Source organism: Mus musculus, chromosome 17, assembly GCF_000001635.26.
Source record: "Mus musculus strain C57BL/6J chromosome 17, GRCm38.p6 C57BL/6J".
Taxonomy (NCBI): domain Eukaryota; kingdom Metazoa; phylum Chordata; class Mammalia; order Rodentia; family Muridae; genus Mus; species Mus musculus.
The window spans coordinates 35,558,502-35,576,128 of NC_000083.6; the positions used below are offsets into that span (position 1 = coordinate 35,558,502).

At 47.2% G+C, this 17,627-nt stretch overlaps 1 protein-coding gene and 1 pseudogene across 1 annotated transcript; one reads left to right on the plus strand and one right to left on the minus strand.

The window, feature by feature from the left end:
* Positions 1 to 3,221: 3,221 nt before the first annotated feature.
* Positions 3,222 to 3,633, minus strand: Gm9613 (predicted gene 9613; annotated as a pseudogene).
* On the plus strand, positions 8,984 to 10,444 carry 2300002M23Rik (RIKEN cDNA 2300002M23 gene). The gene is made up of 2 exons (NM_175148.3): positions 8,984 to 9,119; positions 9,333 to 10,444. The coding sequence occupies exons 1-2, from the start codon at positions 9,053 to 9,055 to the stop codon at positions 10,313 to 10,315; spliced, it is 1,050 nt and encodes a 349-aa protein (NP_780357.1). The 5' UTR covers positions 8,984 to 9,052; the 3' UTR covers positions 10,316 to 10,444.
* The last annotated feature ends 7,183 nt before the right edge of the window (positions 10,445 to 17,627 follow it).

The following is a 17,627-nucleotide window of genomic DNA, read 5'->3' on the forward strand; positions in this document are numbered from 1 at the left end:
CTACCCGACAGCTTTCTAGAGGACACTGAGAAAACAAACGTGGTCAAGGGCCAGCAAGATGGCTCAGTGGGTAGAGAAGCTTGCCCCGCAGGGCTGGCAGCCTAAGTTTGATCCCCAGAACCCATGTAAAGCTGGAGGGAGAGAACCAACTTCACAAACTGTCTTTGTACCTCCACATGCATGCCGTGCCATGTGCACAAACATATACACATATGTCCTACACGCACAAAATCATTAGTTTTAAAAATTAAAAAGGCAACCAAACACTTTTTGTTAAGTGTGCCTAGTGGTATAGGCCTGTAACCCCAGCTATTTGGAAACTTGAAGCAGGAAAATGACAAGTTTGAAGCCAGCCTGGGCTACAGAATGAGCTGAAGGCTAACAGGGAGAAGGGTGGGGCATAGCTTAGTGGTAGAGGGCTCACCTAGCATGCCTGAGGATGTGGGTTCAAGTCCCAGTATTATAAAACAACAATAAGCTCCTCTTACTACAAAAAACTTCAAAGACACACTGTACTGGCTGGTTTTGCGTGTCAACTTGACACCAGCTGGAGTTATCACAGAGAAAGGAGCCTCCCTTGAGGAAATGCCTCCATGAGATCCAGCTGTAAGGCATTTTCTCAATTAGTGATCAAGGGTGGGAGGGTCCATGGTGGGTGGTGCCATCCCTGGACTGGTGGTCCTGGGTTCTAGAAGAGAGCAGGCTGAGCAAGCCAGGGGAAGCAAGCCAGCAAGCAGCACCCTCCATGGCCTCTGTCTGCATCAGCTCCTGCCTCCAAGTTCCTTTCCCGTGTTGAGTTCCTGTCCTGACTTCCTTTGGTGATGAATAGCAATGTGGAAGTGAAAGCTGAATAAACCCTTTCTTCCCCAACTTGCCTCTTGGCCATGATGTTTTGTACAGGAATACAAACCCTGACTAACACACACACACACACACACACACACACACACATATATATTATTTAATTTTTGAGACAAGATTAAATGTAGCTCAGTCTGACCTTGAACTCACGATGAAGCTGAGTGTCCTGGCTAGTCTTATGTCAGTTTCACCCAAGTTAGAGAGAGCAGGGAGGAGGAGCCTTAATTGAGAAAGTGCCTCCATAAGATGGACCCGAAGGCAAGCCGGTAGGTCATTTTTAAACTGGAGATCAATGGGAGAGGACCCACATGAACGATGCGGTCCCTGAGCTGACGGTCCTGGGTTCTATAAGAAAGTAGGCTGAGCAGACCAGTCAGCAGCAGCACCCCTCACGGCTTCTGAACCAGCTCCTGCCTTCAGGGTCCTATCCTGCTTGAGTTTCTGACCCGACTTCCTTTGGTGATGAACAGTGACGTGCAAGTGTGAGCCAAGCAAACCCTGTCCTTTTCTTTGGTCACGGTGTCTCATCACAGCAATAGAAACCCTAACTAGGACACCAAGGGTGACTCCGAGCTCCTGATCCTCCTGCCTCTACCTCCTGAGTGTTGCGATTACAGGTGTGCACCAGTCTTACAGTCTTATGGGGTGCAGGAGCTGGGTGCAGGGCTTCCTGCTTGCCAGGCAGGGACTCTAGCAACTGAGCCACTCCCCCACCCCCCAGCCCCTCACATATATTTGCATGGGTTCACTTTCTGTTGCTATAATAAAACACCTGAGACCTAGGAATATGTACAAATAGAGGTCAATTTAGCTCACAGGTCAAGTTCAAGAGCATGGGTCTAGCATCTGCCCAGTTCTGAGCATCATGGAGGAACTGAGGAGAGGTCACACGGCAGAGCAGGATGCTGGCCTCACTGTTGGTTGTTTTTCGAGACCGGGTCTTCTTATGTGGTCCTGGCTGTCCTGAAACATGCTGTATAGATCAGGCTGGCTTCTAACTTACAGAGATCTGCCTGTATCTGCCTCAGGAGTACAGGATCAAAGGTGTGTGCCACCATACCTGGCTGTTTATTTATTTATTTTTCAAAGTGGTGGGGACTGAATTATTGTATGACAGGCAAGCACTCTATTGTGTGTGTTTGTGTTTTAGATTTATTCATTATATGTAAGTACATTGTAGCTGTCTCCAGACACACCAGAAGAGGACATCAGATCCCATTAGAGATGGTTGTGAGCCACCATGTGGTTGCTGGGATTTGAACTTAGGACCTCTGGAAGAGCAGTCAGTGCTCCTAATCATTTGCTAAGCCACCTTTCCAGGCCCTTGCTCTATAAAAAAAACGAAAACAAAGGGTTAGGGATTTAGCTCAGTGGTAGAGCACCTGCTTAGCAAGCACAAGGCCCTGGATTCGTCCTCGGCCTAATAAATAAATAAATAAATAACCCAAAACCAATAAACAACCCCCCCAAACTTTCAAGAGTATTAGTATTAATATTTAGTTTTTAATTACGTGTTTGGGCATATGCGTTATGAGTGTGGATGCCTGAGGAGATTGGAAGAGAGCCTCAGATCCCCAAGAGCCGGTTGTGACCTTTTCCCTGGGGATGCCAGGAACTGAACTCTAGTCCTCTGCAAGAGCAGCAAGGTGTCCCGAGCCATGGGCCATCACACCAGTCTCCTTTCTCCCCCTTTAAACCTTTTTCTTTGGAGACAGACAGGGTCTCACTGTGCTGCTGAAGCTGCCTTTGAACTCACTCTGTAGCCCAGGTTGGGCTTGAACTTGTCACCCTCCAACTTCAGCCTCCAAGAAGTCGAAACTATAGACCTGAGGCCGACAGAGCCAGCAAGACTCACTCCAGTAGCAACCCTTTCCCAAGGCAATAACTCGTGCATGCCAACAAGTCCCCACTAATCTACCCAGTGACTTACCTACCTTGCAATAGACTCACCTCTTAAAGGTCCTGCATCTCTCAATAGCCCCACACTGGAGACTCATGAGGAATACTCCCAAGGCGTATGTAAACAATAGCATCTGTGTTTAAAGCTAGACCAATCATTAATGAGCTCCTGTCACCCTTGCAACAGGGTTGAAGTCACGGTCATTTGAGAGCAGTGTTTAAATGCCCTTCTCTGTGGGTGCTCTGAGCATTTTTTTTAGGCTTTTAAAGGAGTTGGTTTAATTCAAAGTGGTACAGAATTCAGAGTACAATGAAGATGGAACAGTAGGCTCTAGTGGGATTCCAGACTGAGTTTACTTTAAATTCACAGCTGAGGTAGGAATTGCTGAACACTAGAGACAGCGAGCCATTGCATTATTTACTTTATTCATTTTTTTTTTTTTACAAAAGTTTATTACAATGTACACCAGGCTTCAGGATAACATTTCATTTTATCTATTACATGGCAAAGATGTTATGACAGGGAATCCAGATGTTTGACAGGTTACAGGATAACACTTCATTCTAGCTGTAGGAGGCAAAGATGCTATGGCAGGGAATCCAGATGTTTAAATAGGAATGGAAGAGGAGGGTCACCATCACCCCAGATGTGAGGAACAGCTTACTTTTTGCCAGATTTCTTAATTCCACCTGTGGCCAGGGGGCCCTGCCAGGCAGCCTTGGCTTTTAGCTCCTCGAGTTTCTTCTGTTCCTCCTTTTGTTTCTGCTTGAAAGCTTTATCTTCTTCATCCATCTCCTTGGCCAGCTTCTTGGGCTGTTTCAGGGGCTTCTTTTTTGCCACCTTCCCAGCCTGACATGGCGCCTCCAGCCCCTTCACCAGACCCTGATCCTCTGAGAATTTCTTATATCCACCTGACAACACTTTTTTTAGATTGATAATTTATGAGTATGAGTTATTTTTCCTGTATGTATGTCTATGCACCTTGTCCATGTCTGGCACCCATGGATACCAGAAGAGGGCATCTCATGGAACTGGAGTTAAGGGAGGTTGTTAGTCAGGAGACGGTTGCTGAGAATCAAACCCTGGTCCTCTGCAAAAACAATAACTACTCAGCTGATGGTGGTGGTGCACACCTCCCATCCCAGCACTTGGGAGCCAAAGGTTGGAGAATCTCTGAGTTCAAGGCCAGCCTAATCTACAGACTGAGCTCCAGAACAGCTAGGGCTACACAGAGAAATCCTGTCTCGAAAAACAAAAAACCAACCAACCAAAAAGCAACAATTACTTTAAACTGCCAAGCCATATTCCTGGCCCCCTGTTTCTTATATTCTGTGGATACATCTGACACCTGCTTCCACCCCCAACATTACAAAGATGTCACCGTGCTAATCCCTGGAATGTATGGATGCATTGTATCACTCAGCGAAGGGAAACAACACTCTTGATTCAGCTCAGGTTGTTAGTCATCTGACTTTACTATAAAGGGATTATCCAGGATTATCTGGGTGGGTCCAACATAAACACAGTGTCTCAAATTGTGAGTTTGGGAGGCAGAAGAGGAAGCCAGATGATACAGTGTGGGAAGGAAGACCTACTGTGTGGGGCTTGGAAGGAGGGAGAAGGGAGCCAAGAGGCCAGAAACTGTAGCACAGCCAATTTCAGCTTATCCCCGACTAGCTTACAAATAAAGGAGACTCAGAATATGGTTATTTTATTTGGCTTCGACAATTATTGGGGTGGTGTTGGTTGTAATCCCTAATCTACTTTTCTAAATGCTGGCCTATTACCTCCCTAGTGGTGTTCCTCAAATACTTGCTGTTTCTCCTGGCCATGAGCTCATGGTTTCTAGCTCTTATCCTGAATCTTGAATACTAATAGCTCAGAGTATAGATATCTGTCCATCTCCAATGCTTTAAAGACTTAAAAATAGAAAGGTTTATGTCTTCTATCTGGGAACTGAATGATCAAACGTGGGGTAGAAACTCCTGATTGAGATTAAATATTTACTACAACAAGAAGCACACGTGGTCTTGGGAACTGGGAAAGGCCATAAATACAGTCTCTCTAGAGCTACCATAACAGGGCTCAGTCCTCGGATCCCTCTGTTTTAACCCAGAAAGACCCAGTTTAGACTTTTGTTGTAAAGAATGGTGACTGGTCGGAGAGATGGCTCCATGGTTAAGAACATTGGCTGCCCTTGAGAGAACCAGAGTTCAGTTCTCAGAACCAATGTCAGGCTCCTCACAACCACCTATATATATTTCTAGCTCTAGGAGTCTGACGCCCTCTTCTGGCCTCCTTGGGCACTACACTCACATGCACATCCCCCTGTCCCCCCAAGTGCGCGCGCACACACACACACTCACACACACACACACACACACACACACACACACACACACACACGTAATTAAGAATAAGATAAAGCGGCTGGAGAGATGGCTCAGCAGTTAAGAGCACTGACTACTCTCTTCCAGAGGTCCTGAGTTCAAATCCCAGCAACCACATGGTGGCTCACAACCATCTGTAATGGGGATCTGTGGAGAGCCTTTTGGGTGCCATTTGACAGGAATCTGACATTGGCCAAGGACAAGGAAGAATCTGGTTTTAGGGTAGAACAAAGAAGTAGGCTCAGATATCTTGATCGTCCTTAGAAACAGCATCACCGGAGTGATCATGGGGCTTTGTGCTTATTGTCTTGCTTGTTCCCTGACTATTGTTGTTAGTTCCTTATTGTACTGCTCCCCTTAATACTTGCATGTAATTAAAATTGTATAAAAAGCAGATTGGGAAAATTAAATTTGCCTTCAGTCTCAGAATTAACTGAGGTCATGCTACAATGCTATCTAACCGTCTTTTTTCTTTTTAATCCTCACTCCTGCGCAGGAGAAACTATTGACTGACTGAGTGGGCTTGGTCAGGTGGTGCCCCAACGTTGGAGCTCTAAGTGGAATACAGTGGAATACAGTGAAGGACACCACGGGAGTTGGAAGCACGTGCAAATGAATGAAAGTAAAGAAGATTTGGGCCAGCGGTGAATAAACCCTGTAGAAGGACAAGGGAAAGGTAAAATGTGGGTTTTTGTTTGTTTGTTTGTTTGTGTGTTTTTTTGTTTTTTTTTTTTTGGTATGTGTTTAGAGCTATGCAAAAATCTAGAGAAACAAAGGTAATTTTTTTTTTCGAGACAGGGTTTCTCTGTATAGTCCTGACTGTCCTGGAACTCATTTTGTAGACCAGGCTGGCCTTGAATTCAGCAATCCACCTGCCTCTGCCTCCCAAGTGCTGGGATTAAAAGCGTGGGTCACCACCACCCGTCTGTGAAGGTATTTTAGCCTTTGGACCCTGACTAGAGCTAGTTTACACCTGAGACATGAGAGAACGGGTTTGAGAAAAGTATTCCTCTCCGACTATCTGGGGACGATTTGGTGAAAGAGAAGGAAAATGAACGTAAGCTGTTTCAGAACTCTCCTAGGGACAGGAGGAGGTCGGGAGATGTCCTGCCCCCTCTCTGGCTCCTACTGGAAGAATGCTTGGTTCTGGGTCTCTTAAGAAGGATATTTAGGTCTCTTCGGGATGGCTAATTCTCTTCCCTCTCTGTGTATTGTCTGTCCTTGGTGTGCCAATCCATCCATGTCCGCCAAAACTGGCTGTTTTATGTTAAGTCTGTGTTTTCATTTTGTGGTTTGATTGATTGTTCTGTTTCATGTTCAAAAGAAAAAATGGCTAAAACTTAAAAAGAAGAGGAAAAAAATTAAATAAAAACCAGTCTCAATTGGCCTTTGGAGCCCTGCACCTGTAGTCAGGAGTCTAGCGCAGCTGGAGAAGCCCTGCCAGGAGCTTCTCTGTAGAAGCCGCTCTTAAAGGGGCCAGCAGCTTTTTGGCTTCTATGGTAAGGGAGCTGATGGCTGTTTTTCCTAGGATAATCTCTGTGACTGTGATTATTGGGTTCAGCAGGTGACAAGGGGCTCCTCTCTTGAAATTACAGCTAGAGAAGTTAAGAATTTTGTCTGGTTTAGATAAGTAACTTTAGATAAGTAACTTGTATGCAGCCATTTCATTTTTTGTTTCTGACTGGTTTTAAAAGTATACATGTTCCACATATCTTGGTTTTAGATTATTAGCTTATAAGTTATTGAGTATGATTAGAAATTTGTAACATTGGTAACAGGAAGTCAGCTTAAAACTGGTAACCGGCTGGGGCCTAGCAAACACAGAAGTGGATGATCACAGTCAGCTATTGGATGGATCACACGGCCCCCAATGGAGGAGCTAGAGAAATTACCCAAGGAGCTAAAGGGAACTGCAACCCTATAGGTGGAACAACAATATGAACTAACCAGTACCCCGAAACTCTTGTCTCTAGCTGAATATGTATCAAAAGATGGCCTAGTCGGCCATCACTGCAAAGAGAGGCCCATTGGACTTGCAAACTTTATATGCCCCAGTACAGGGGAACCCCAGGGCCAAAAAGGGGGAGTGGGTGGGTAGGGAATTGGGGGGGTGGGTATGGGGGACTTTTGGGATAGCATTTAAAATATAAACGAGGAAAATACCTAATTAAAAAAAAAAACAAAAAACTGGTAACCGGATTGGAGTAATGTGACATGACTCAACCCATGGAAACAGGTCTCTAAAGATACACCAAATTGGGTAATATTGTATGTAATTCTTATCCTAGAAACCAGACTTATAAAAGATAGGATTTAGGGCAGTGTCTGTCTCTTGGAGGTATTGGAGGCTGCACCGTCTTGCGTTCGTGTGCAGGAATGGGCAGCCAAACATTGTCGCATGGAGGTGCTTTACCTGGTGTTTTTTGGAGAGACTGGGTTGTTAGAGGTTGAGCTTTGCTTTCCAAAGTTCTTGCGTGTTCTGGGCCGCCATCTCAGAATGACTCAGGCTCCCTAACTGCAGTTCAAAAGTAGGGAGACACTTAAAAACCTTGTAACGTGAAAGTCATGCTTTTGGTGTTGATTTTAAAGAAACGGATTGTTTACACTATTAAAATTAGGTTTTGCTTGCCAAAATTGTGGTTGTGCTCCTGTGTTATAAGAGAGACTTAAAAATTATGGTTAAACTGCCAGTGTTCCATTGGCTGCAGCTTGTAGTTCGAGCACAGGCTCAGGATTCTAACTAGCACATATTTGTAATTAAGAAAAAAATCCGGCAGATTGAGATTGTTGCAGGATTTGAGAAAGGTTAATAAAACTATGGAGCTTGTAGGGGCATTGCAGTCTGGCCTGCCTACTCCACACAGAATTATGATGGGTTTGGAGGATTGTTCTTTATTCCTTTGCATCCTGATGATGTAAAGGGTTTGCTTTTAGTTAGTTTGTAGTTTTAAAGAGCCCATGAAGCGATGTCATTGGAAAGTTTTGCCTCAAGGAATGACTAATAGCCATCCATACTTTATGTAAAAAATTTTTGTCGCTGCTTCAATACAAGAAGTTAGGACTTGGGAATTTTTCGGTGTATAGTATTCATATGTAGATGGTATTTTATTAGCTGATCCCTCTGATGGAATTTTACTACAAGGCTTTGCTCTTATACAATGAGCTTTAACATTTTGGAGTAGTTGTTGCTCCAGAAAAGATTCAAGGGCAAATTCTTTTTTTCAATATTTGGAACATAAGTTACAGCCTGAACAAATTGCAGCACAGAAAATTCAAGTAAGAAAAAATAATTTAGTTACTCTAAATGATTTTCGAAGGTTGTTAAGAGACATTAATCAGCTAAGACCTCATCTTAAGCTTACTACAGGAGAACTTAAACCTCTGCTTGGTACCCTCAAGGGGGATGCAAGTCCTAAGTCCCCTCTGACAATGAACTGATGAGGGACGAATAGCTGACTAGCTTCCCAGAAAGTGGAGGAGGCTATTAGTCAATGACAGATACATTATATAGGCTATGATCAATTGATACATTATATAGACTATGATCATTTGATACATTATATAGACTATGATCAATTGTTGGCTGTTTGCATGCCAACAATTGATCATAGTCTATATAATGGTAGAGCATTATAGAGCACCCGGGTGCTCTATAATGGTAGAGCACCTGGGTGAGGAAGGGGCAGGGAGTACCAGGAAGTAGCCAGGTGAGGAACACCCAGTTCCTCAGGAACTTTCAAGTGACACCTGTTGCCACAGACCGAATCAAGAATGAGGGTGGACTGGGCAGATTCATTGTCTCTATAACCACTGTTCCCAGACTGTTTCTGCTGTCCTCCACCCGACCAACAGGATAAAGGCTGCTCTCTTGGGGCCCAGGCAGAAGCAGGAGCTGAGCAAGATGCAGAGCCACGCAGGTGGGAGCCGGGCTCCCCTGGGCTTGCTCCTGATCTGTCTGTGCCTGCCAGGTATGCAGGGTACTGGGGTCCTTGGGAACAGGAATTAAGGGAGAAGGTGAAGGTAGGAGTGTGCACAGTTTTGGAAGGTTGTGCATTTAGGTTCCCGAGGGAAGTGGGGAGTGCCAGTACAGAATCAGGCATTCAGCGAAGGGGCCAGCGAGTCAAAAGAGTAGCGGGCACCAAATCTGACCCATTGGCTGCTTTCTCTTCCGTTTCCTTCAGGTCTTTTTGCACGGAGCACTGGGGCACCAGAGGAGAAAGCCTCCCCACATTCGGGACAACCTTCCTTCACCAGCCTCCTTAACCCTGGACAGCCTCAGCCCAAGCCAGACCCTGTGAATAATGAGTTACTAGGAGTTCTTCCCAGGCTCAGCGAATCTCCACAAGATGGTGCTCTACCTGAGGGCGGCTCTGAGGTGCCCAACGGGCCTCCCTTCTGGGGGCCGCCCCCCATGGAGTCCTGGCCCTCAGAGGACCCTCAGCAAGGGATGGCTGCTGTTGCTGAGGACCAGTTAGAGCAAATGCTGCCAGAAGCCCTGCCATACCTTTCCAGAGGCGGTCGTCTGCCTGAGGCTTCCTCTGCACGGCTCAGGCAACCTTCACTAGCGGCTTCCTACCCTCAGGACTCCGAGGCTGGACTGCAGCCTGGTTCCAGTTCACTGGAAACTGAGGCAGAAGCCTTTGCTCGGAGCCCATTCTGGTTTCTCATCCACAAGCTTCTGCCTGGCTCATCTGGGAGGATCCTAAGGCCTGGAACATCCTGGGGAAGTGGAGGGGCTGGAACTGGGTGGGGAACAAGACCCATGCCATATCCTTCTGGAATATGGGGTAGCAATGGTTTAGTATCAGGTACTAGTTTGGGGGGTAGGGGTCCTTACCCAGTAAGAATCTGGGGGAGAAATGGTTGGTACCCATTAAGGATCTTGGGGGGTAATGGTCGGTACCCCCCAGTAGGGACCTGGGGGGGTTATGGTCAGTACCCCCCAGTAGGGACCTGGGGCGGTTATGGTCAGTACCCCCCAGTAGGGCCCTGGGGCGGTTATGGTCAGTACCCCCCAGTAGGGACCTGGGGGGCCAATTGCCAGTATCCAGCAGGCAGCCGGAGGCCCAATTGTCGATATCCAGCAGGTAGCTGGGGAACTAAAGGTCAGAATCGGCTTCCCCCAGGAGCCAAACGTCCTGGCTCTTCTGGGATCACCCCCTAATCTCACAACTGGTTTGCAGCGGGGTTAGGGCTCAGTTGGGCCCAGTCACGTGGTTTCTCCTTCTCTTTCCATTTTTAAAGCCTCCTCTGTCGACCAGAGCTGGTCGCCAATAAATACAAGCAGTTCTTGAAATCGATTTCTCTCCGCGTCAGTTTCTGGTTGTACCGGTAGTGTACCTGGGGCCTCCTCTTTTTCTAACCACCCCTATGCCTCTCTAGGGTTCCCTGTACATGCCATCTTGTTGTCCTCATCTTTTGGGGAAGAAAGATCAAAGCCCAGGAATTTGAAGGTGGGCTGACTCCATGCTTTCACCACTGTCCAGGTGGCAGAGTTGGTTCCCATGAGGCTGGAGAGGCAGGACGGTCGGAAATTTTGAGAGACCACCTGTGGCAGGAGGGAGGGAGCAAGGAAGTGCACCAAGCAGGCACCAGGCCAGGAGGGACAAATGCCTTTGCATTCACAGAACCCAGGGCTAGGGGAGGTCGTGTGACCTATGCTTTCTTTTATTCCCAGATGCTCTTCTGGGAAACGGAGGGTGAGTCAATCTCCTCCCGCACGCACCACTTAGCGCTTTATGCGCAGTCACAGACTTTGAACATTTGCCTACTAAGAGAAAAGAGGAGAGAAAAGAGAAGGCTGCGTCTCGCAGCCAGCAGCCCCACAGCCGCTTCGCGCCGCTTTGTTCTCACGGGCTTACACAGCCCCTTCCTTTGGTTGAACTGTGGTCTCTCCCTCCACCCTCTGGTTTCCCGAGGAGCTCAGCATCCTGGCACAAGATGGGAGTGAGGGCAGCGGCGGTGGGGTGGGGGGTGGGGGGAGGGTGGAGCTTCAGAGGTGAAGACAAAAGTCACCCGGGACAGACGTGACTGCATTTCCTCCACTGTACTTGCTCTCGGTGGTCCAGATGTGTGTACCAACGGTCTGTACAGCCTGCCATCACCCCAGATCGGGAGGCTGGGCAACTTGAAGAGGAGCAGGTGAAAGCTGAGGGATGGGAGTGGGACGTGCCGTCTTGGAGTCTATGGTGTTCTCACAATTCCTCATAAGCCACGTTTCCCCTAACCAATCACACTTCTCTGCCGCCTCAACCTCCTCACGCACCTCTCTCCCCTCCTTGGACTCTTGAGTTTTCTCAGTCCTAGGGAAAAAGTAGGGGACTTTTTTAGCTTCTCTTTCCCACAGGCCCAAGGTCATATCAGGCATGCAAGCTCATTTCTCTCTCTAGTTGCCCACCACGCTATAGTCACTCCTATGTGTATTAAAAAAAATATTTATTTGTTTGTTTGTTTATTTATTTATTCGAGACAGGGTTTCTCTGTATGGCCCTGGCTGTCCTGGAACTCACTTTGTAGACCAGGCTGGCCTTGAACTCAGAAATCCACCTGCCTCTGCCTCCCGAGTGCTGGGATTAAAGGCGTGTGCCACCACGCCCAGCAATTTATTTACTTAATGTATGTGAGTACACTGTCACTCTCTTCAGACACAGCAGAAGAGGGCATCAGATCCCACTACAGATGGTTGTGAGCCACCATGTGGTTGCTGGGAATTGAACTCAGGACCTCTAGAAGGACATTCGGTGCTCTTATCTGCGGAGCCATCTCTCCAGCCCTTCCTAGATGCATTTCAAAGTTATGTGTCCGTCTCACAGACCTGTTATAATTGTACCAGTGTGATAAGGAACTCATATTTCAATGTTGTGCTTCCAGAACAATGTCTGGATGAAGGCAAACACTCAACAAACACTGAATGAGCAGGCAAATCCTTTTGCTGCCTGTCTGTCTGTCAGTCCATCCATTCACCATCTATCCACACATTTACCCACTCATCCATCCACAGCACTGAACTAAGATGGTCTCACAGGCCCATGTTTTCAGTTTGGCCTCCAGCCTGGTACTCTTAGGAGGCACTGGAAGCTTTAAGGGGCAGGGCCTACAAGGGAGGGCATTGGATCATTGGAGAGAGTGCTGCTAAGTGAGATCACAGGACTCCGGCCTCTTCTCTTTGCTCCCTGGTTTTCTATAAGATGAACGGTTTATTTCAATAGCGTACTCCTGCCTGACGAGCTGTCTCTTGCCAGTTCCCCCCAGTCCCCAAACAACAGGGGCAACCATGAGCTCAGACAAAACTCTGTAAGCTGACTGTCTCGGTGAGTTATGATAGCTCCGCCCAACACCAAGTCTCCAGGCTTCTCTTTCTTCTATTCAATCCTTCAACCACCGGGCTGTGCGGAACGGCACAGAACGGCTGCCACGTCCCTCCCAGAGCCTCCTGAGACTGTTCTCGGTCTGTGCAAGCAAGGATCTGCCCTTCTCACCATGTCATCCTCATTATTACCTGTGACGATTATTACCTGTGACGAAAGTACTTTACGTTGTTTTTTTGGCTTTGTTTTGTTTTTTGTTTTTTCCCCACACAGAGAAACAGAGTCAGGGACATGAAGCAACTCACACAGTCAGGGATGACAGAGGCAGTGACTCCAAGCTCATCCATCCAGGGAGTGTTCAGGCACAGGGCAATTAGCAGAAATACCAGCTAATTTTCACCGTGCATGCTACATCATGGACAAGGTGTGTATGCGAATCCTTCCAACTAGTCTTCCCACCTGCCTCCCCGGAAGGTGTGGCAGTGGCCCTTGTGCAGGGGATACTGAGCCCCAGACAGGACGGGGTGAAGCTTGCCTTGCGTGGCAGGTGCTGTTGATGACGCTCAGGAGCTGGGAATGGAATGGGGGAGGCCTCTATGAGTAGGTGTGGTCAGAGTGCAGGTTAAAAAAAAAAAAAGATTTATTTGTGTGTGTACGTGTTTTCCTTTCATCTTTGTATGTGTACCACAAGTATGCAGTACCCAAGGAGGCCAGAAGAGGGTGTCGTATCCCCAGGAGCTGGAGTTACAGTCAGTTTATTCGGCTTGTACTTCCACATCTCAATCCATCACTGAGGGAAGCCAGGGCAGGGACTGAAGCAGAGACCATGGAGGAGAGCTGCTCACTGGCTCGCTCTCCCTGGCTCACTCAGCTTGATTTCTTACACTACTCAGGACCACCTGGTTGGGGCTGGTTGGGGGTGGTGCTGCCCACAGTGGGCTGGGCCCACCTACATCCATCATTAATCAATAAAATGCCCCACAGACTTGCCTTCTTGCCAATCAGTGAGCACGCCCAAACGTCCTGAGTTGTATACTTTAAATGGGACCCGGAGCTCCTTTTATCCACCTGCCTTCCCCAGTCCTCCATGGCCACTACAACACCCTGTGCCCTGACGGTCATTTCTGAGGGCCTTGTGAGAACGCTCCAGTTGGGGAACTGAGGAAGCCTGGTGACGGTCAGTCCACAGTCTCTATAGGGTGGAGACAGTGAGGGCCTCTGACACTGAAGGTGGCGCCACACTCCTGTGTGCACTGAGAAGACAAAGCGTCCCGTGGCCTCTCCTGGAGAGAGGAGCGACAGTGTGCAGACCAAGGGCTACATGGCAGATTTGGGACGCTGTGAGGTCATTAATTCCCTGTTACCTGCTCAGGCCCTCCGAGGGCAGTCATTGCCCTGGCCCCCTGCCAGGTCTAGGCTACCTACTTTCTGTCTTGTGAATTGGTCTACCTGAAGCATTTCACATAAGTAAAATTAAATAAAAACTTTCTCTTCTGTTGTAAGCACAGTGTTTTCCCTGTGGTGGCACATACCAGTTCTTCTTCTTCTTCTTCTTCTTTTTTTTTGGTCAGATGATTTTCTATTTTTATTATTATTATTATTATTGTTATTATTATTATTATTATTATTGAGATAGGGTATTGCTACATAGACCAACCAGGATGACCTTGAACTTGTGATGTTGCTCCGGTTCCTGCCTCCCCTGTTGTATGATTACAGGTTAGTAGTAAGGGCCTGTGCCACCATGATAGGCTATCACAGAGTTCATATGGCTTTCACATAGATTTTTGAAAGCTTGCAGTCTACTTTCTTGAGCTAATAAAAAAATATTTTATCGTCACCCTTGGACAAGATAGCTCATGGGTTACGTAAGGGCTCTTGCTGTCAGCTCTGACGCCCTGAGTTCAATCCCCAGGACCTACAGGGCAGAGGATGGAAGCTGATTCCTGAAACTATTGTCCCCCACACATGTGATATAGTGCATGTGTGTACACCCACACACTCACACACACTCTTACACTACTAATAAGCATGAAAATATTTTAAAAGAGATATTTATTTATTTTATGTATATGAGTACACTGTAGCTGTCTTCAGACACACCAGAAGGAGGCATAAGATCCCATTACAGATGACTGTGAGCCACCATGTGGTTGCTGGGATTTGAATTCGGGACCTCTGGAAGAGCAGTCAGTGCTCTTAACCACTGAGCCATCTCTCCAGCCCCTGTCAGACATCTTTTTAAAAAATTATTTTATTAGATTTGTTTATTTTATGTGTATGAGTGTTCTGTGAACCACACACGTGTCTGAGGTCAGAAGAGCTCCATTCAGTTGTAAGCCACCATGTGGGTGCTGGGAACTGAACCTGGGTCCTCTGCAAAAGCATCCAGTGCTCCTAACCACTGAGCCATCTCTCCAGCCGCTGCCAGGAGCCTCATTTCAATGAATGTTCATGATGAAATGCAGGGCTATTTGCTTTCTTGCGATTCCCTGTAGGCCTCTTCTCTGCCTACAGAACTTAACTATTCCCTCTGCTTAGAGCACACAATTGACAGGGAAGACAGACTCCACCAGGTCCTTTACTGTTCACCGTTCTGAAGGCTACATTTTTATTGTAGGGGTGATAGATACTATGTGACCTTTGTGTGAGCAGTGCCAGGTGAGTGTCAGCGGCTACCACAGCCTCTGCAAGTTCTGTCCCTGCCTCTCAGGTCCTGTGCTTACACGTCCCCACTTGAACAATGGCAGACTCTTGCAGACCAGTTCTTTCTGGAACTTTCTTTATTGTTCTTGAAAACATCTTTGCTTTCTGGAGGCGACAGAACATTCCACTCCTATCCTGATATTCCCTGACTGGTAAAACCAGCCATCACCTGAGCTTCACATTCACCCTTTCTCCCTCTCTCCCTCTCTCTCCTTCTCTCTCTCTCTCCCTCTCACTGTCTCCCTTTCCCTCCCTCTCCCCCTCTCCCTCTCTCCCTCTCTCTCACTCTCTCTGTCTCCCTCTCCCTCCCTCTCTCCCTCCCTCTCTCCCTCCCTTTATCTTTCTCTCTCTTCCTCTCTCTTTTCTCTCTCTCCCTCTCTTTTTCTCCCCTTCTCTCTTTTCCTCTCTGTCTCTCCCTCTCTCTCCCTCTCTTTCTCTCTCTTTTTCTTTCTTTTCCTCTCTTTTTCTCCCTCTCCCTCTCTTTCTCCTTCTCTCTCCCTCTCTTCCTCTTTCCCCCTTTCTGTTCCCCCTCCCTCCCAGCTTCTCTCCCCTCTCTTTTTAAGATTTATCTTTAGTTCAGACTTATTTATACATAAAAAAAAGAACTTTTTTTAAATACATGTTTGAGTGTTTGGCCTGCATGTACACGTGTGTACTGCACGTTTGCCCAGTGTCCACTGAGGTCAGAAGAGGGCACCAGACTCCCTGAAAGTGGACTTGCTGATGGTCGTGGGCCTCCTGTGGGTGCTGGGAACTGAAACCCTGTCCTCTACAAGAGCAGCGAGTCCTAACTGAGCCATCTCTCTGGACACATGAGACCTTCATCTCCTTAAGCGGAGACTAGGATTTGAACCACAGACAAGGTGCTGGCATCAGATGAAAGCTGGTGGTAAGATGCTTTTCTCCTGGGAAATAAGCTCGTAGCCTAGTGACAGAGCACTTGCCTGCCGTGCATGGGGCCTTGAGTTTGGTCTCCAGGACTGGAAATAAAGAGAACTAATTAATTCATCTGCTGACTACCTTTAAGGTAGACAAATGATATAAGGTTCCCGAATTTGATGATTTATATACATTGTATCTTACTTAATTGTTTTGTTTTTGTTTTCGAGGCATCTATTATGTAACCCAGGCTGGCCTTCTACTAGCTGTGTAACTAGGAGTAGCCTGGAACTCTTAAGACCTCTTGCCTCTACTTCCCAATGCTCATTTATGTGTATGTGTGTGTCTGTATATATGTATATATATAAATTTAATATATAATATAAAATATATAACATGTAATAGATGTAATAGGTAATGTTTAATGTGTAATATATAATGTGATATGTAATATAATATATAATATGCAATATATAAAGAATATGTAACTCTTTAATATCTGTGTGTATATATACATATACACACACACATATGTGTGTGTGTGTGTGTGTGTGTGTGTCTGTGTGTGTGTGTTCTTTAAAACTTTTGCCAGGCACGATGGTACACACCTTTAATCCTAGCACTTGGGAGACAGAGGCATGTGGATCTCTATGAGTTCTAGGCCAGTCAATGCTACATAATGAGTCTTTATCTCAAAGAAACTGTTGGGTTTTTTTTTTTTAATTTTGTATATGTGTGTGTACCTGTGTGTCTATGCAGCAACTGACCTGCACCCCGATTTCTCCACTGCTGAGCTGTCTTCCCAGCCCACATTTACCCCTTGGAACGCTGAAGGGGCCGGGAGGGAGGAAGTGTGGGTGAGCAAGGAGGGAGAACTGGAGGCTCTCAGGGGCTTCAGTAAGGAAAGGGTGCTGTGTGTATTCAGGACAACTGAGGTGCCTGAAGCTTGCCAGGAGCCGACTCCAGCCGGCCGGGCGGGCGAGAGTCATGGGAGGAAGTGACTCCTCAGATGTTTCTATAGGGGCTGGCCCGGTGCGCGCACACGAGGGAGTTATCTTTGTTTAATTATTAAATGTGTTTCCTGTTTATGCTCTTCTTTCTCACATGGGGATTCTCGTGGCCTCCTGCCGGGTGCTTAGTCAGTCTCTTAATTGTCTCATAAGGGCAGGCTCTGTCACCTCCAAGCCAGGCATCCAGATCATCACTCCCTAAAGGTGAGCTGAGTGCCATCCCGACCCGGAGCGCGCATTAGAGGTCGGCTCTGTGTAGCCAGCCACCCAGTGCTCTGGGCTGGGCTGATTTTGCTCCTTACCCTCACCTTGGGTAGGCACGGCCTGACACTCAAAATGTTTGCTGGGCCAAATAAGTTCATAAATGCTGCAGGCACCCGCCCACTGACCCGCCTGCTGACCTACCAAGTGACCTGCCCTTAAAACCGGGCTGACTATGCACCCTGTGCTTCGCATCCACCCACCTCTACCTCCGTCTAGTAAATGGTCCATCCGCCCACTAGATTCTAGTTCCAGAGGGTGTTCACAAAATCTGGGGCGACTTAGGAGACTACGGGGTCAGGGATAGACAGAC

Bases quoted from the DNA above. Each gene is read 5' to 3' on its own strand.
- 2300002M23Rik (NM_175148.3), top strand. From the start codon at position 9,053: ATGCAGAGCCACGCAGGTGGGAGCCGGGCTCCCCTGGGCTTGCTCCTG. The intron at 9,120-9,332 runs GTATGCAGGGTA...CGTTTCCTTCAG, and splicing joins GATCTGTCTGTGCCTGCCAG to GTCTTTTTGCACGGAGCACT.